The sequence below is a fragment of the Strongylocentrotus purpuratus genome, unplaced genomic scaffold (assembly GCF_000002235.5).
Source record: "Strongylocentrotus purpuratus isolate Spur 01 unplaced genomic scaffold, Spur_5.0 spur5_scaffold_17, whole genome shotgun sequence".
Taxonomy (NCBI): Eukaryota; Metazoa; Echinodermata; class Echinoidea; order Camarodonta; family Strongylocentrotidae; genus Strongylocentrotus; species Strongylocentrotus purpuratus.
This window is the reverse complement of record NW_022145602.1, coordinates 5,281,039-5,301,968: the sequence shown is the minus strand read 5'-3', so window position 1 is coordinate 5,301,968 and position 20,930 is coordinate 5,281,039. Positions and strand designations below refer to the sequence as shown.

General features: G+C 37.3%; 1 protein-coding gene across 4 annotated transcripts; it reads left to right on the top strand.

The window, feature by feature from the left end:
* The first annotated feature begins 1,032 nt into the window (after positions 1–1,032).
* Positions 1,033–15,716, top strand: LOC582124 (histamine H3 receptor). 4 transcript variants are annotated; one of them, XM_030988529.1, is made up of 2 exons: positions 1,033–1,198; positions 12,515–15,716. In XM_030988529.1, the coding sequence occupies exon 2, from the start codon at positions 13,730–13,732 to the stop codon at positions 15,323–15,325; it is 1,596 nt and encodes a 531-aa protein (XP_030844389.1). In that variant the 5' UTR covers positions 1,033–1,198; positions 12,515–13,729; the 3' UTR covers positions 15,326–15,716. The 4 variants fall into 4 exon arrangements, with proteins under 4 accessions (XP_030844389.1, XP_011681357.2, XP_030844390.1 ...); XM_011683055.2 differs by lacking the exon at positions 1,033–1,198 and adding an exon at positions 1,274–1,364; XM_030988530.1 differs by lacking the exon at positions 1,033–1,198 and adding an exon at positions 1,508–1,526.
* Positions 15,717–20,930: the final 5,214 nt, after the last annotated feature.

Sequence of the window (20,930 nt, the reverse complement as noted above, 5' to 3'; positions counted from 1 at the left end):
ATTGTACGAAGAAAATTAATTACCCGAATCATTATCAATAGAATTCAAATAAATCTTGAATTTCTAAAAACATTATTTCAAATTAAGTTAAATAAAACCTCAGGTATTTTATCATAGGATTTAAGGAAAGTAAACTCAGCGATTGCACTATTTTTCTTTTTCAGTGTACCACGACTTTATTAGTTTCGCGCGTTTTAATTATAATGGTCTACTTAATATGTGGTTTCTTTTTCGTCAGCGCGTTTTGTCGAGCTGTCTATAATTCTCCCATTAAGTCAAATTTAACGATAATTACGTACGGTAGAACATCGGCAGCCTTGACAGTCATACCTTGTATAGTGCTTTTACATTTTGATTGATATCATTATCATCGAATTTAATGAACTATACGCCGTACTTGGAACAAAAGTCTTGTGAAATAAAACTTCTAATTTCGACGCAATTTGATCACACGATAGATTAGGCCTACATCTTCTCTTTTTCTTCTTCTTCTTCTTTTTTCTTCTCCTTCTTTTCATTTTCATTCATCATTTTGTTTTCTCACATTTGCTTTGAACTATTTAATGTCTTATACATCACTATCATCCGAGTAATTTACGATGGATAGATTTAACACGATGCAAGGTCCTTAAACACTTTTTGATTAAAGTTTGATTCTTTCAAATAGACTTATTTTTCCTTTTAAACAATGTTTTACGCTTAATCGATTGGTAAAAAGAAAGAAACGGAACAGAGAAAGAAAGAGAGAACAAGTTAAAGGAGGGGAAGGCAACGAGAAAAGTACATGATTTCACCCTTCCATATTTTACGTTTTCATTTGAAGTCCATAGTTCTTTTGAATTATATTCATCTCGTTAGACCGAACCCTTCCCCATGACAGTATAGTGCCCCCCCTCAAAAAAGGTATACTGTGCCCTTCCTACGCCGCTGCCTATAGCATACTTAGTCGGAGTAATAGAACACCTGCATAATCACGTGATGAAATTAAACACGGGTATCATATAAGCAATTACCCGCTTCTTTCTAACCATAATATTCGTCTCTGTGTCGAGATAAAGAGTTTTATTAGCCACTGTACTTTCTTTATTAATACAGCCACATGCTGATACAGTTTCGATCGTGTAACGAGATTCCTTGCTAGTTTTCAACATTTTGTGCCGTGTGTGTTTCGTTTGTCAGCCAGAGTCGATATAATTTGGTGAGTAGGTTTTCTCCAAACGGTCCTCGTAGTTTTCCTTTCTTTTGAAAGTACTACTCATTTTTTTTTACATGCTTTTACATTTTCGTGTAACGAGATTTCTTGCAAGTTTTCAACATTTTGTGCCGTGTGTGTTTCGTTTGTCAGATCGAGTCGATGTAATTTGGTGAGTAGGTTTTCATTAAACGATCCTCGTATTTTTCCATTCTTTTGAAAGTACTGCTCATTTTTTTTTAACATGCTTTTACAGTTCGTGTAACGAGATTTATAGCGAGTTTTCAACATTTTGTGCCGTGTGTGTTTCGTATGTCAGAGTCGATATCATTTGGTGAGTAGGTTTACTCGAAACGATCCTCGTCTTTTTCCTTTCTTTTCAAAGTACTACTCATTTTTTTCAAATGTATGCTGCAAAACCATTATCTGTAAGATAATAAGATAAGATCATAACTATTTTCGAAAAATCAACAATTTCGATACCCTATTGTATATCCCATATATAGAATCATTCATGTTCGGGTTGCGTTATCAGTGTCGTGTTCGCACACTACAAATGGTAATGCACAATGCTACTGAAAATTGCTTTAAATGGATTTTTCGAAAGTAGTTTCTATCGTGTTAAGTATCATATATACTGATATATACTTCTGTTGCTGTTGTTGATTTTGCTCCCTTTTTTCTCAGAAAAAAAAGCTGAGGTAAAATATTGTGTTTCCCACTTTCCTGCACGCTTTAAGACCGATTTTCGCCTATGAATACATCACATGCACTGACGTACATGTTGAGTGTGTGTAGTTATCGTTTCCTTTTCATTGGTGAACCATTCCATGTAGTTTCCTGGCCATTGTTACCATAATATCAGTGGTGTTCCCACAGTTGTGATGAAAAGAAAATGAAATATTTAGCATACTCGATCTGATACAGATCACTGGTTATATCGAGTAGCAAGGTGATTACTTTTCTTTTAAAACTTCAGTCACATGTTTTCGATGACAACATTTTGAAGGGCTGTATTCTACTAACCAGTTTTAGTTTCAGTTTATTTGTTTCCTTATTTCACATAATACAAATATTACAATATAAAATAATTCTTTGTAAATTATAATCACGCAAAAGGAAATTAGATCCGTGTTGCAAATTTAGTTCTTGATCGAGTTATTCCACAGCTTTTACAAGAAGACAAATATGCCCATATTTATTTGGTAGGGAAATATGACGAAACCTAATAAATTCAATTAAATCCGACACTGTATGATCAAGTTTAATAACGGATAACTTAAACTTCGGACTAAGTTCTTAAACCCGACTTTGAACAAAAGATTACAAAGTTAACGCAGCGCCGGAATTACATTTGAGTAAAATACGGGCTGAAGACTATATATTTTTTTTTTAAATCAAAGGTTGGTCCTAATAGATGAACCAACAATACATTCCCAACAGTTATCCATGAAAGTGGTTGGCTAATATTATTGTGCCTAAATTCTATACCACCTTAGATTAAAAAGAAAATAACACATTTAAACTTCAAGCAACCAACTTTTTCCGAAACTAATCTAAAAATCAATAATAACTAAATATAGTGCGCACTCCCGAACCCTAGTAGCTACTTTTTTCTCCTGATAGAACGTTGAGAAGTATCATCAATAAAAAGAAGGGTGTTTTATTTTCATTTAACTATATAACAAGATACAATGTATGCTAATGACGTGGTGTACTTTAAGAGTTATTTTCGTTATCGGGTAACGGAGGAACAATGGCGTTACTCTGCGCATGGACAGATTGTATTGTGACGTCACATTTTATGGTGAATCCGTAGACCTTGGGGGTACGATGGTCTGTTAAGGATTATTCCTTGTAATACGGATACGGGTTTTCCGATCGCATGGTGGTTATAGCCACACTCCAAGGAAAAAAAGAGATATCAGTTAAATAAAAAATATTGCGTGTACTGGCTTTATGCTTTATGACCAACCTGCAACCTAGGACTCATGAAAGCTAAGCTCCTTGGACCAACATAAAACGACAGCTCGAGTCTCTTTCGGAGCCTAACGGGTTTTGAACTCAGATACACCCTTCTGATTCCTTAACAGACGGCATATTCTTTCAGAGCCAGCACCAAAATTACTTGGCCATTTACTCCCAGCTTGTTGCAAACGAAATATATAATTTATCAGATTTATATGCAGCAAACATATTTTGTTATGATAAATCATGTCGGAAGTTATATCCTGGTAGCACAAAGGCCCGAAAAAACTTTATTTTCTCCAATTACAGCATGTGCTAAAATGATCTGGTCAAAAGTGCGTGGAACTCATGAAGCCAATGTCCTGCGAGTGTATTGTTATATGTGAAAAATTGATTTGTACCGATTTACGGAGGTGACATATCAACACCCTAATTCAACCAGTTCATCTTTCATTATTGAGTTAGGAAAAGCACAAAACCACAACAAAATTTACAACGGGTACAAACAATTTGACTGTACATGCTGCACTTTTGTAAAAGGGGGCACGTACACATACACAGTAGTAGACGTTTGGGTATTTATACGCACGCTTTGTGATCAAATTCAATAGATCCACTTCAAAGAGTTCTTTGTGGTTTCGATTCTAACAAATAGGTGCCACTACATAGGAATATCACCTTCCCGGATCACCTTGAATACAGCGAACTGTTGTATTAGTTTAATATATAGTTTGGCCTAGGTAGGTATTCTGTTGATCCGATTTTCGGAAAATACCAAAACGCGCTAACAATCAGCTTTCTATACATCTCGCATTTCATATGCATTGTGACGTATAGTTGAGAGTTAGCCATGCAAGGTTTTCGCCTTTTAGTATTACAATATAATAGTCCGGCGTACTAATAGTGCACCAGTACTTATATTTCCGTTGCTCTATACTAATAGGAGGCACCCTTCGCTTTTGGTTTCATTTATGTAAACTTTTTCTCATTGGTATGACTTCCAGACTTTAATGAGTGAGTATAGAATACTTTATGATCTATGATATTTTTCTTTATTCTGTCAGTATGTACAGTAGCATGAAAATACCCACTTGGGTTTTACTGAAGAGAAGATTTCTCATGAAACTATAACTTTCGAAATTCTGCTTCATAACTTGCTTGCTTCTGCTATATAAATTGCTACATATATTTTTGTTACACTTAATTTTCAGGGCTCACAAAGCACCAATTAAGTTTTACTTATCTTGTAACCCTGGCCAGTTCTGTTTAAAATAAAGTTATATTTCTTCCTATATAATGTTTCCAAGTATACTTAATTGTGTTATGTACTCACAACTGATTAAATTATGTAGCATTATAAATCGTACAGATTCGAAGTGTTTAAAGTGCAATTCCACGTTTTGTGAATGTTGACAAAATAATGTGTGTTTTGTTATGGTTAAGAATGGCTTATGATTTTAAAATCGTAAAACATAAAATGTTATCCCTTGAGGTAAAGTTTGGAGGAAATGAAATGTCTAAAGTGGGAATACACTCTTTTAGGAGTCATAAGAGGTCGTTTTGGGAGTGAATCTTCCCAAAATTGACAAATGTGTGTGTTTTGTTATGGTTAAGAATCAGGCTTATGATTTTAAAATCGTAAAACATAACATGTTATCTCTTGAGGTAAAGTTTGGAGGAAATGAAATGTCTAGAGTGAAAATCCACTCTTTAAGGAGTCATAAGAGGTCGTTTTGGGAGTGAATCTTTCCAAAATTAGAGTGGAATCCACTTCAATGGCAATGGAGTGGTTTGTATAGAGCCCACCGTACCATCTGGCTACGATCCGATTTTGGAAGCATTTGCAATAGCATTTCATATGAAAATTTGGACTTGTAAAATCTGAAAGACCGAGGATTAGAATAGTCATGAATAATGGAATCTATTTTTTTTTCGGAGGAGGAAAAGCTCAATCGGCTCACATTCGTAGTGACGTCATACCAGTAGTGCGATTGTCTACGACTTGAAGCCGATTCGCCTTTTATTTTGTCGAGAAGGCTTTACCAACTCGGAAAAGAGTGGATATCCACTCCACCTGTGTATTTAGATAGTACACAATCTTGGAATCACTTTTAGCACACATCATCATATACCTTGATAGAACAAATAAGTCTTTGAAAACAAACACACAAAAGAAATTTGCTGATACGAAATCATTCTCGACTGTCATAAAATCGATGATTTCTCCAACGAAAATAATTTATCAATAACAACGGCAATTTTTACTGTGCATTTAATTTTCTTTATTGATTGACGAAACTCCCGTTTTCAGATTGTCAGCCTTTTATTCCCCCCCCCCCTGTTGTTTTGTGTCCGTTGTGTGCTTTGCCTATTGTTGATGTGCTTTCGTCTTTTATTATTTCTCATAATTTCTCTTTTTTCCCGTCTTGTCTATAGTCTAGTCTCCCGATCTTATCTATCTTATTCATATTATTAAGATGATTAAGATCTATCTGATAACGATTGTATCATTTCCCTGTTACAGCTTAAATGAGAAAAAATATACAGAAGCATGAAACTTTTGATGTCAAATGATGTTCACAAGTCTTAGATACGTGTGTCGTAAAGAACACAATTACTGACTAGTGTATATATTACTCTTGCTCGTGATTCTTATATAGTTTTATCGAAAAGCATGTCACATTTTCTTCTTTTTTGGGGTCATGCATTGAATACCTTTAAATACTTTATAGTTGTACTTTAAAAGAATAATTTCTACCACGGTCACCGGAACATGTTCGGTACATAGGGCATATTACTCCAATTACCGCCATTGTATACGCATTAATTCAGTCAAAAGTAATGAAAAACCTATTCGTAAATGTTTTGCAAGCATTTCTTATAATTTGAGCATTTTACACGCTATCGAACACATAAAACACATTTTTTGCCTACTGTATTCTTTTAAGTTATAATTGAATAGTTTTTTGTCCTTGAATTCCAACGAGTTTGAACAAAATTCAGACATACATGAAGTATGTGTATATTGTGAGAAAAAAATACAATTCACATGTATTTAATTAAGTACTTATGATTGTCAATTATATGTTGTACTTGTGAAATTATTGTGAATTAAGATTGTAATTGTTAATATGAACACTTATCCTAAGGGACATAATAAAATGAAATGCTGTGGTGTTGCTTCATGCTCCGGTGGAAAATGAATTTCTACTTGAATTGATTTAAGTATTTTTTCGCAAAAAGATGGTAGTTTATAAGAATATATTTTCTAAAAATTGGTAGTGAGATGCATGTACAAACTGTAGTCTGGAAAACTAATACTCCAACAATGAAAAATATTAAAAGTGACGTTTGAACCCTTTTTTCACAATAAAAGTATAAATACAAATGTTCAATGGTGAGCTTAGCACAAAGAATAACAATCAGTTAAGATCTATTGAACAAATAAACACGTATTTGGGGTTTCATTTTATTGTAAAAAGGAAATAAGTTATTAAAAAAAAAAAATAATAATATTATATTTAAAAAAAAATAAAAAAATAAAAAAAAAATCGATTCTGAAACGTATAACATGGATATTATAACGTTCTGAATATACTTCCTCATACAAACTCTTACGTATTAATACGTGAACGATCTTAATAATACCAAATACATTTTAATGACGCTTAGTTTTTGAATGCTGTGGCTCAGTATGTATCTATGTACAAGAAATGTAACTAACTTTTCCATCAATTTAGATGTATAATATTTCACTAAACTGACATGACATACCAGTATATATCTAGGTATATCTGCACTTTAGACATATGCCTGGGATTTATAATGATTTTTGCAGGTATTGGATTTGTATCATTTTGCCTTAATTTTGCAGGAAACTCTCAACTTCCTGGTATCAACACACGCAAGTAAAAGGAGATAGCAATTTATTCAGGCATTGTTCACACGTTGTATTGATTTGTTTAAATATTAAGGCCCAAATTATCATGATTATAGTTTTTGAGCAGGTTAATGTTGGAGTACTGTAGTGTTCTATTGTGGCGAAGCTAAAGGGAGGCATGGAGACACCCCGCCCTATCGAATATGGTAAAACAAATACAATAAAAAGAAAGAACGAGAAAGGGAGAAGTGAGAAGGAGGAAAAAGACGAGAAAAGAAGACGCTTGGATCAGCCCCCTTAACCTCCCCTCCATCTGTCTGTAACCTTGTAAATTCGAATTTCATTTTCCGAGTAAAACCGATACGCCCCCATCATTTAGTGCCCCCTCAATTAGTGGACTCACGCCACGCTTATGTGTATTGTTAAAGACTCTTGACCAGCATCCCTGCTTCGATCCTTGCTCTATGCTTACACAATGTACTTAGACAAGGTGCTTGGCCCACATTAACCCTATTGACCCTTATGTATGAAATGGATACCTGGTATTATGCCAGGGGTGCGGGCCCTTAGGAAGAGCAGTATTAGGGACTTTTAGATTTGCACAACGACAACGTGGATTGCTACGATCGACGACCTTTTAATGCACTGCCTCGAATGGACGTCACACGTATCAGTCTATGCAAATCTAAAAGTCCCTATTGGTACTGTTGAAGCGACCCTTAAAGGTACTATGTCCCATTTGCAGGCCAAAAAATGAAAAGGTTAAATTACAATGGCATTTAAAAGATAATACTAATTTAGAACTCCCTTAAAAAAAAAGGGGGGGGGGGCTTGAAAATGTCTTTAAGTGGGAAAATAACGACTATTAGTAATGTCGAATGGACTCAGGAGCTATACCGAGTCAGTCAAAAAAAAGTTTACACCTAGAAAATTTCTAATCACTTTTAAAATCATCGTTGAACAGTAAATTATTTTACATCTTATGAAAGAGTGTTTTATCCCAAATCATTTGGTACCATTTTTGTGTGGTATATGTTCACGCTTGGATGAACAGGGGGCATTGTTTGCGAGACGGTGCAAAAATCGACTTGCGCCAAAGTGATGTCTACAGTGTGTATTATGTTGGGATTAGCGGAGTGAGAGAATGGATTGAATGTATCAAATGAAATGCATTGCGTATGTTTTTTTGCAAAGGGTAAATTAAGTCACACAAACCCACACACGCACGCACAAATGTTCGTTGATATTTGATATTCGATATTTGATATGTGTGGCATGGCAGGATTAATTTTGTTAGGGATGTTAGTTGGATCTGCAAAGACCGAATTAATACCCAAATCCCAATTGTTTTATTCAAACACTCTCGCAAACAATGTCCCCTGTTCATCCAAGCGTGAACACATACCACACAAAAATGGTACCAAAATGATTTGGGAAAAAACACTCTTTCATTAGACATATAACAATTTAATGTTCATCGATGATTTTTTTTAAATAATTAGCAATTTTCTAGGTGTAAACTTTTTTTTGACTCACACTGTAGAGCCAATAAGTAATCGTCTTGATTTTCAGACCATTGTACCGCATGGTCGTACGTTTTATGCTGCGCAAAGATTCAATCGGTTTAATTTTGGCCATTAAAAGAAGTGGGTTATTGATGTAGACAAATCCTTTACAGCTCATCTTATGTATGTTATTACCAAAGAAGAAAAAAAAAGCCAGTCAATCACTCAATAGTGTCTGACAGTGAAGTCTAGCAAGTAAATGGGTTTCCTTGCATAATTTGAATATTAGGACATTGCTAACGTTTACATTTACAGATATGACATACATGACATATTCATAATTCCTGCAAAGTTCTACAGAATTTGAGGTTGGCTGCAAAAGGGACATATTGTCTTTAATAAGTAATGAGTTAACGTACTACGGGGCCCTGTTTCACAAAACTTGATATCAATCACAAGTTAAAAGCTACTGTTATAAGCTAATTAAATCAAGGCATCTGATTGGCTGAGAGCAAATTTGTCATTGAAATTTAGCAGTCGTTATAGGTCACAAGTTTTGTGAAACGGGCCCCTGTCTCATTTAATAGAGGAATGTATGTATTATATTAGAGGTATAGAGCAGTTTTGGAAACGCCCTCCTCTCAAGAAATGAAATGGAAGCTCTTATTACCAATCATGTGAAAGAACGTGTGTTGACTAATACTTGATGATAACAATTTTGCCGGGAAACCGCCAACTAATGATTTTGTAAATTATCATATTGATCCGGCTTGGATAGATATCGTGAATGCACTTCAACATTGAACATTTGGGCATATATTTCTGCTTTTTTGCAAATTTAGGTTGAAGTATTGCCATTTAAACCTCTGAAGAAAATATTTAAACAATATTGAATGGATATGTTGCACCCAAAACCCTTTATTCATTTTTATTTGTCGTTTTATTTTGACAGGGTAGCCCTTTCAGTTATTAAACAATATTGAATGGATATTTTGCACCCAAAACCCTTTATTTATTTTATTTGTCGTTTTATTTTGACCGGGTAGCCCTTTCAGTTATTAAACAAAATTGAATGAATATGTTGCACCCAAAACCCTTTATTTATTTTATCTGTCGGTTTATTTTGACAGGGTAGCCCTTTCAGTAAATGGATATGTTGCACCCAAAACCCTTATTCATTTTTATTAGCCGTTTTTTGTTGTTGACAGGGTAGCCCTTTCAGATATAAAAACAGCTCGACCAAACTAGGGGCCCTGCGAACCGCAATTTTACCACTACCCGTCTTTAATTTTATGTAATTGCATAATGTCAGTTCACTCTCATTAACTCGTGATTTTCGATCATTTGATTTAGTGTGAGTGTGCCAGATTGTAATTGCAAATTCATTAATGATGAAATCGATGCTCAAGAAATATGACATAACAAGGTCATTGCTATATAGGTTAATATTGTAACATTAAAGTGCTGGCAGATTTTTTTTTGTCCTCGCGTCTTCTTTCATCCTTGTGGTGCCACTTAAATCACATGTCACCGATTGCTATCAGCACTCTCATCGTATATCACTAATATTTAAAGGCGGCCTATCGGAAAACACAGCACCTGCTTCTGTTACTTACTACTACCACCATCTACTATTATATCCTGCATCAACAATTTGTTGGCTTTTGATTGGTTGAGAGCTCGTCACATGACCTCAAATATTTGACCTATTTTTAGAAAGTACTATATGAGAGTACTATTTTGGTTTACTATTTGGGAGTTGAAAAAAAAAATGGGAATTTTTGTTGTTGAATTGAATCAATTTTTTTTTTCAAATTTTAATTTAATAAAAACAAAATATTTTAATTCTTTTTAGATAAAAATTGACATTTTTTTTGTTCTAAATTTTTTTTTCCAAAAATGTTTTTTTTTTTTTATAGTTTAAAAAAAAAAAAAATTTAATAATAAAATAAAATTATATAAAACAAAATATACCATGCCTTCTATTCGAGGTACTGGTTAAACTATGGGCCTCGGTGACCCCAAAAGTACCATTTGCTTCGGGGCTGCGCCCCTCAGCAAATAGTACTATTGCTACTGTTGCTACTATTACTACTACTACTACTACTACTACTGCTGCTACTACTACTACTACTACTACTACTACAACTACTATTACTACTACTACTACTACAACTACTACTACTACTTTTACTATCAATACTACTACTACTACTACTACTACTACTTCTACTATACTAGTACTAATACTACTACCATTACTACTACCTATAGTACTACTAGTCATACTGCTACTACTACTACTACTACTACTACTACTACTACTACTACTACTACTACTACTATCATTACTACTACTACTGATACTAATACTTCTACTATCACTAATACTACTACAGGTACTACTACTACAACTGTTACTACTTCTACTACTACTACTACTACTACTACTACACTTCTACAACTGTTACTAATACTACTTCTACTGCTACTACTCATACTACTTTAACTACTTTCCCTAGCTATCAGTCGTCTTAACATTAACTATTTTGATAACGATGCGAAACAACAATTTTGTCACGTTCATTCTTATAAAACCATTTGCGAGTTTATATTGTGCCGTAATTTATAGTTATACGTGTATATTCATTAAAAAATATTTTGTTGTTCGACCTCACTATAGTCTACTTTCATCATCGTATCTATGCTCGACGGTGAGTTTGAGAGCCTTGGCCCTGTTACGTTATATTCTCGAAATGCCGAGGCCCATAAGTGCATCGTTTAGTAAAATGACTGCACTTTTCTGCTCAATTATTATAATTGTTATCTGCAATGGTGCATGAAGTTAACCTTCCGCTTGCTTATAATTAGGTGGGTTCAAATCCTCGAGTGAAAGAAGAATAAAAAGGTCCGACTTTCATCAAGGAACTGGGTCTCTGAATGGGCATTGTATAAGGCAGTGGTGGGTACAGGGGGGCGTTTCACAAAACTTGTCATCAGTGACAAATGACAGTTTTTATTATAAGCTACTGAAATCCTTGCCTCTGATTGGTTATCAGCAGAGTTGTCACTTATTTTAAATGCTTTGTGAAACGGGCCCCAGGATTCTGAGTGGTTGAGGGATGGGAGAGGAGGGCAAGGCGCCGGGTGACGTCACGCGTGTGCTTTAGGGTTTTTATACGTGTATTGGACAGATTTAGTTATTAAGCTGAAGTATTTTATTTTGCGGCGCTCATGATGATACAACACACGGTGCTGACGGCTCTCTATTTTCATGGTCTAGCTTTGCTTTTATTTCGTTGCTATAGGTATTTCTTCCATGGAAATTCGTACTTACTTCAATTTAACAACATCCTGACCTGTCTAAGTTTTACAGTTTCAATTTGAACATGATTTAATCCTTAGTTGTCTTCATCACACCGATTGTAATTTTTAATTCATCACCGGGACGCCAAATTATTTTTCCCATAAGAGTTCTAGACCCCAGTATATATTAACTCATTTGCATGCAGCCAATTAAAAAGAGTCTAGCTAGCTTGCTAAACCTGCGCATGCGCACATGATAACTCTTAGGGTTAGTGATAGGGTTATAATAAACATGCAAAGCTACTTGTCATCGATCATCGTTAGCTCAATCGGTAAGGAGAGCGTAAAACAACGTTGGAATTATTGGTTCGAATGTTAGTATTTATTCAATTTTTTTGTTTGCCTTTATAAATAGTGAGGCAAAGCAATAAAAAGTCTGATTAAAACAAAAAAATTGTGATCTCTTTCGAAGCCGTTAATGACGGAAAACATATCAGTCAAGGTCTGTAAATCTCTCGGGAAAAATGACGCCTCTGGAACAGGCTACATAGCCCTTTTGATATTACTAAAATAATAATCCTTTCAATTCAGGTTGATTTTTTAAACATTCCATGAAATTTATGTTATGTCGTCTTTAATGTTATTTTCTTTTTTCATTCACAGGCATCTCCATCATCAAGAGACGATAGACCAGCTTAACGAGGAAGAAGCATCGAGCTTATTGATGTGCACCATCTTCAATCCGAAGTGATTCGACACCAACCGGAGGCCATGCATTGAGGATGCGGCTTTCCGGGAGGCGTGGCTGACCACGGCTGTTACCATGACGACTGAGAAGTCATCCAAACTCCGCATCGCCTTCATTGGAGAATGTTGATGATTGCTACGGATCTGGGGGGAATCTAAAGAATATTAGAGATTGGATTGTATCACTATTAGCGGGTGAATATTAGCGTAGAGTAAGCAGCTGTCATTCTGCGGTGCCGGTCTGTCATGAGAACATAATAAGGAAGCGAAGTCTACTACTTCATGAAATTTGAGAGGACTTTTGCACCAGATACTGTTCTAGACAGAAGTGGCAACATTAATGTTCAAGACAAATGGTATCACTTTCTTCATGATAATTACTTCTTCTGACTACATTAACTATTTCTTGAAATTGGAGACAATGTTTACACCGCAAACCAGACAGACATTTCGTTTTTATATGGTCTGCTTTCTGATAGCCAACCTCGAGCTATCATATTATAACAGTGTCACTCGTGTACTTTCCTGATCAATTAACATTGACACTATCAACGAGACTGCGCAAATTGAAGATCTGACAATAATTATTCTGCCAATGAACTGATGACAGTGTGTTACAGATTTATGTAGATTTGCCTCATAATGTTGAATATTGACCAACGGCGTGTTTCGTGAAGAACATTATTTTGTGTGTAAACCTTGTTGTGATGACTCTTACGTGAAACATAACCCTGTCCTAAGTGGGACAGATGACTTTCTTGCTGGTATAATAGCTCGAACGCACTGTCGCATAACGCCCTGTAGCTCAGACAGCAATTGGTTATCGACTTCCTTCACACATCAGCTCGTGTTTTTGCGAGGAGTCAAAGATTCAGCAACTTACTTTCCTTGTGAAGAAGTAGAATTGGTGCCTTCTCTTTCAAGTTCTGAGCGAAGATATTTCAGTTTGTGCGATATGAAAGTGCTATATGAGAGTCAAAGTCGTCACTGATAAATGTAGCTCATACCGAGTGAGTAGGAACTACTGGTCGTTACGGGGTGGTTGCATAACCAGTCAGACCTGTGCATCATTTTGTTACACGAATATAACTCAGACCTAATTCATAGTGCGTCCAATTATTGAGCAGAAGAATGGAAGCGACCGAAGTTCTACCGTTCTTCGATATGACGTCGTCGAATTCATCCGTGGTCGACGACTACGAAGACGATGACGGATTATTCCCTCATTCCCTCGCGTGGAACATCGCCGTCGGAATCGTTTACTGTCTCATCATCGTCATCACCCTGATCGGCAACGCTTTCGTCATGGCCGCTTACAAGGTGGATGAACGAATCCGCGCTCGGCCTTCAAACCTCCTCATCCTCAATCTCTCCATCTCCGATTTCTTCGTTGGGATCACGCTCATCTTCAATTTCGTGTTCATCCTCTTTGACGAATGGCCACTTGGCGAGATACCGTGTAAGCTCTGGACTGTGCTTGACTACACCTGTTCTTTCATGTCGGTGATCACCATTACCCTCATCAGCCTCGATAGATACTGGATGGTGAAGAAGAAGTTGGGTTACCGAAAATACCAGACCAAGAAACGCATCCTGATCACCCTCGCCATCTGCTGGAGCGTCGTCATCTCCTTCTACACCATCACTGCCTTCGGTTACGGCGCGATGACGCAAACGAACTACGTCGATTTCTCCGACGATTGCGAGATGGAGTATTTATATAACGTGCCGTTTTCGGCGGTTATGATCGTTGTGGAGTTTGCGATACCATTCTGTATCATTATTTATTTGAATGTGGTGGTGTTTATGAATATTCGAATGAGAACAGGAGGACTTGTTAGGTCGAAAACTGATAAGGGGTCCAACACGACGCCGATACCGTCGACGGATGCTGGCAAATCGATCGGGACCGATTCGGCAAGCGGGTTAGCCTTTTCCTCCAATCCTCTGTACACCAAAAAACCCGTTCCTATCGTGACGATATCATACATGACCAAAGATGACGTCGTGACACCAAATGGCGATACCGAGTCAACAGACGAAAAGCCCTCGAAGGCATACGAGGTAGATGATTCCTTCGAGGAGTCAAAGGCTTCTGATGACGGCATCGTGACGGAAGGAGCTAACATCGCTTCATATTCGAACGGTTTTTCAAACCCGAGTGTAGATTTAAACGACGTTGATATCAAGACTGAGAGCCGGATGGAAGGGGAGCTAAATAGCGAGAACGCGAATAATAACGCTAATCATAGCATCGATGGTTCGACTGTTGGTAGATTAAAAGTCCAGGAAAAGACACGCCCGCTATCAGGTGCGTCGCTGAACTCTGCGAGCTCTGACGGGCTCACGACTCTGTCACGAGCTAAAAAGGAACAAGCCAAGAAGAACAATCGTGAGTTCAAACGACAACGACGCGCCGCCATCGTGCTCTTCACGCTCGTCATCGCTTTCGCCATATGTTGGCTACCTTACCAGATCACAACCATCCTCATAACCATCATGGGCGACGGGTCGGTCCATTTCAATGTCGAGGAAGTCATGACAAATCTGCTTTGGTGTAACTCGACCATCAACCCGTTCCTTTATGCCTTGGTTACCATGTCTTTCCGGAGAAACTTCCTTCGGTTCCTCGGCCTTCATCGGGTTACGTGTTGTAAACGAAAGACGTCTTCGGGTGAAACGCAAGATCGGCCCAACACGAGTGATCCGACCGAATGCAATAGCTAAACGAAAGAATTAAGTCTACTAGAAATAATTATCGTAGTGTTACTAGGCCAATCGTTAATCCGAAATCGTTGGCCACGCGGATTTTCCGAAGAAACTACCCACCGGTTCCTCATCAGTTTAACACGAGGGATTCAATTTAGTGTGATAGCTAAACGAAAGAAGAAGAAAATAGGGAAACAAAATTATCTTAACTAGTAAATACATCCGGGTCAGTGGTTTAAAGAGTAGCGATTGATCCAAAAGCGATGCCCACTGTGTCTTTCCGAAGAATCCCGAAGAAGGTTCTTCGTCCTTCATCGGATCACTCCTTGTCAAAAGAAGACATCTTTAGGTAAAAATTTAATGCAGGATCGGGTCAACAAGAGTGATCCAGGCCAGTCGAGTATGAAAGATAAAGGAATAAGGGAAAGTACGCCTATTAATCGTAATGTTATCATGAAATCTGGGTCAGCCGTGTAAACAGTTTCGAATAATCCAATATCGAAGGTCACGTCTGTATCTTTCATGGGCCTTTATCGACTCACGTGATGTCAGAAAAATGCCTTCTGGTGAATAAAGGAGAGACTGCTAATATAATAATGTTATGTCATTGTTAACTTAAAATCGCCTATATTTTATGTACAGAGCTGAGCTTGATATCAATAATATTGCAATGTTCAAGATAGAGAGATCAGGGGGTGTTTCACAAAGATTCTAAGTCGAACTTAACTCTAAGTTGGACTTAACAATTATGGAGAGCCATGTGTAGTCTTGTAATGAAATATATTCAAAAGAATTTGTTATGACTTTTCATAAATTCCACATCAAGAACATGAAAACTCCCATGATAATAGAAAATATGAATGATTTGATTCAACATTTTATGCATTTTAAAATAGCTGTTACAAATTATTTTCAAAGATGATAACGGCTTTCCATAATTGTTAAGTCCAACTTAGGATCTTTATGAAACACCCTCCTGGTAAAGGTGTAAAATAATTTGGGAGCTTTCCTATACTTTGTTTGTGCCGGTTCAGAAGAATGTCATAGTAGAAAGTCAATTGCGTCGGGATTTCTCTTCAAATGCCCTCCTAAATAATTATATGGAAAGGACTAGCTGGAGTATTTGGACCAAACATCATGCCTCATGCGTATGTGGTCCCATTGGTAGGCCTACCCATTTCTGTGAGCCGTATTGTTATGAGCTTTATATAATTGTATATATTACATTGATATATAGATGACAATTTCACATCCCCGAAACCCCACAGTTTACACCAATGAGGCTTTCAAAAAAAGTTGTTGTGTTCAGTTGCCCTTTGCGACCGACCCAACATTTTTAAAATCTAAGGTCGGCTTTTAATCATAACTATTTGACCGTTTTTTGAGAAAAGAAATGTTTAATGAATAAACAAATATGTATTAAAGCATTCAAAATTGAATCAGCCCAAAGAGGGGCAAAAAGCACACAAAAAACGAAGAAAATCGACAAACCGACCCAGGTGCTGGCACCTAAAGGGCAACATAACATTTTGTTTTGTTAGGCCTTATTGCTATGAACCACACAACACATTTACTCCCAGACAGAGACTGTTATATTCATTCAAGAACTCATCTTTATTTTTGGAGTTGACGTTGATGGGGTATGGCAATTTTGATATCATCATTATATCAATCTCTACGTAGATGCGTTGTGGTCTCTTGGATAGGTCACTGGACTTTGATCTCATGGGTTGCGGTTCAAGTCCAACCGCGACATGTGTGTCCTTTGGCAAGACATTAACCTTCTTTTGCCTTTCTCCACCCAGGGGGTGTTTCACAAAGATCCCAAGTCAAACCTTACTCTAAGTTGGACTTAAATAGTATTGAGAGCCATTTGCAGCCTTAAAATACAACACATTCAAAAGCGAAAATTGAAGTATTTTAGACTTTAAAAAAAAAAAAATCCACATCAAGAACATGAAACATCCTTGGTAATAGAAATATGAATGATTTCAATCAACATTTTATGCCTTTTAAAATAATTTAAAATAATATTTTCATAGATGCTAACGGCTTTCCATAATTTTTAAGTCGATTTTAGAGATAAGTTTAACTTAGGATCTTTAGTTCAACTTAGGATCTTTGTGAAACGACCCCCCCCCCCGGTCCCCCTGGTGTAGTAAAGGAGAACCAGGTAATTTATTCCTTGGATGCTTTGAGCGTCTTAGGGCAGCTGGGCTAGAGCCAGGTTAATAATGTTAGTACTTTGTAGGCGCCTTCAGCATTCCATGGGATAGAAACATACGTAATCTACATAATAAGAAGCTGTCATTATATTATTACACTTGTATTTGTGTTTATAAATTGTGTGTGTAAAATGATAAACATACTGATAATTATATCAGTATGTTTATAAGCTATGTATGCCTTATTAGTTAAACGGTAGCACAGGGTACATTCGCGTTGCTTGCCCTCGCGAACTTTGTGTGCAATTTATATATTTACAAAAAATGCAGTGCAGATTATTTATCTATTGCTATTGATAAAGAAATATAAGTCAATTAAAATAAGTGAGAACTGAGACTTAAACTAACATGTTTAGCCGTTGGTTGTGTTAATCGCAGAGACACGCGTGAGCGACTCGGCGAATTTTTACAATTACATTTTCTTCTTGGTTCTTGCATAATGCCAGTTTAAGTCTTCGGTACTTTTATCACACAGTTTGCTTTCTAAATTTGAAAGTGGTCTGTCAGAGCATCAACAAGAAAGATATTTTGTTTGTTTTGTATCGTGGGGGAAAATGGCAAACATCGAAATGCGAGATTTTTTATTTACTATAAATATCAATTATGTACTATAGTATCGTGTGTAATTTTTTTATCATCATCAGATTATGTGACGTCATATCGTTCTGCACATTTTTATAATGAAATATACCAGAATAACTAAACTATCATGATTGTTTGTAAGACATCCATTATTCTCGAATTCAAATTCAGGAAACACACAATACTGTGAATAACGGTGATGATGATATTGATGATGGTGATGACGATGGTGATGATGATGATGGTGATTATGATGATGGTGATGGTGATGATGATAATGATTATGTATAATGACGGTGATTATGATGATGATGATGTGATGGTCATCAGAATGGTGACGAAGTGGTGGTCATGATGATGATGATAATGAGGATGGTGATTATGATGATGAGGTTGATGATGATGATGATGGTGGGATGATGATGATGATGATAATGATTATGTATGTTGATGTGATGATGATGATGGGGTGGTGGTCATGATGATGATGATGATGATGACGTGGTGGTCATTATAATCATGATAAAGTAGTGGTGGTGATGATGATGGGGTGGTGGTCATGATGATGATGATGACGTGGTGGTCATTATAATGATGATAAAGTGGTGGTGATGATGATGATGGAGTGGTGGTCGTGAGGATGATGATGATGTGATGGTGATGATAAAGTGGTCGTGAGGATGATGACGAAGTGGTGGTCATGGTGATGATGATGATGAGGTGGTGGTGGTAATGACGAAGTGGTGGTCATGGTGATGATGATGATGAGGTGGTGATGATGATGATGGTGTGGTGGTGGTGATGATAATGATTAAATTGCACTGCCCCTATTGTGTGCTCTCTAAGAGCCCTCTCATCCCGGCCCCCCCCCCCCACTCAGAGGTCGGAATGACCGCATGCGTGTTGCCAAAATGTCCGGTAAAGGGGTACTTTTCGTGCGACAAAGTCCGGCCCGAGAATTGTAAAAAAAGGGGTGTATTTGACTTTTCACCCGAGATTTCTTTAAAAAGGGGGTATTTTCCTTTTTTTCTCTCATCTCTTTGGACTCCTGAGAAATTATTCCGAATTTAGGGGGGTACATTGAGTATTTTTCCTGATTTAGGGGGGTCTCCAAGGCAGGAAAAGCCCGCGAAAAGCCCGCGAAAGGGGGGTTCGGAAATGATGGCAGTCCTCAGATAGGGGGTGCTTTCAAAAAGAGGGTACGAGCATATGCGTACTCTAAATAACACTGAGTGGGGGGCCTGGGCCTCTCATTAGGCAGTCCATCTCATGCAGTAGTAGAAAACGCCCTTAATACTGGACACAACATCGGCACAACATACAATGGGATGATGCCCCCCTTATTGAGCTCGAAACGCACCTATGGTCAAGAATGGTAGAAGAACCATCCGCATGAAAAGGATAAATCATTCACTTAATAGGGATTCAAGCTATACTGCCTATGGTCAAGAATGGTAGAAGAACCATCCGCATGAAAAGGATAAATCCTTCACTTAATAGGGATTCAAGCTATACTGCCTATGGTCAAGAATGGTAGAAGAACCATCCGCATGAAAAGGATAAATCCTTCACTTAATAGGGATTCATGCTATACATTGTTATCTTTCTTCACTCCAGTGATCTCGAGGCAGCAGACAGCAAGAAATTGTGTAAATAATAATTAAAGGGTCAACGGGAGTGTTTTTTAGAAGCTTTAACTATATACAACTCACACTCTCTCTCTCCAATTTTATACAACAAAAGGTTGTCTAATTGGGAACCACTTCTATGTTTACGGAAGGGGTGCAGGGGGAGAGCCTTTGTCGGGAGTCTGAGGGGGGGGGGGGGGACTGCCAAAGCTCACATGAAACATCACAGACTCTGTGAAGAAGTACTTATCAATTGCATTCATCACTCCAAATCCTTTGAACTTTCTGCACTACAAAATGTCCAATCACTAGTGTGAAGTTAATATACCGAAATACTGGCCAAAATTAGAGGGAAAAGATACCTCCCCAAAATACCTTTTCGGCTCAAATTTATATTTCTTCTTCTTCTTCCTCAAAAGTGCCGCAGGCTTCATGAAATGAAAATTAACACACTACATAACTCAATGAAATTGATATCAACTTGAAGGTACTTTAATTATCGATCTTTTGAGACCAAATCCATGGTGATTACAGGTTTTATTTAAAAGACATCTTTAAAACTCGATGTGAACACACTTGGACTGATGATATCAAGAAAGTGTCTGGACAAGGAATGAAATGTGCAACACAAATGGCAGGTGAAAGAGTTGCATGGCGTGCCTCGTGAAGACCACAGCAGCGCTAATTTACAGCGCTATCTGATGATGATGATGCGAACACACCAAATTACACGTCCTCAAAATACTCTAATACACGTAGGCTACATGCAGGCGCGTACGCGGGGGGGGGGGGGGGGGGGGGGGGGGGGTTAACTACCCCCCCTTCATTAAAAAAAAATGAATACCCCCCCCCCACTGAGCGAATTATCGGTCGGCGCGATTTTCATCTTTCATTTTTTTTTTCGTTTTATTTTGTTGGGGGGGGGGGGGGGGGCAAACATAACAAAACAAATTGTTGCTCACTACCTATCCCCCCCCCCCCCACTGAGCAAAATATCGGTCGGCACAATTTCCCACTTGTCAAAAATCCTGCGTACATGAATGCAATTAATACACATGTGGGCAAAAATGCTGCCATTTAGTTGATGATCAAATCAATATCTTTGGGTTGCTATATCTTTTCACTGAATAGATATAAGCCTCTTCTTTGCACAGGACATTGTCATTGTACAGTTAGCAAATTCCCGGA

What these genes read in the sequence shown, in the direction of transcription:
- LOC582124 (XM_030988529.1), top strand. Translation starts at nt 13,730, where the DNA reads ATGGAAGCGACCGAAGTTCTACCGTTCTTCGATATGACGTCGTCGAAT.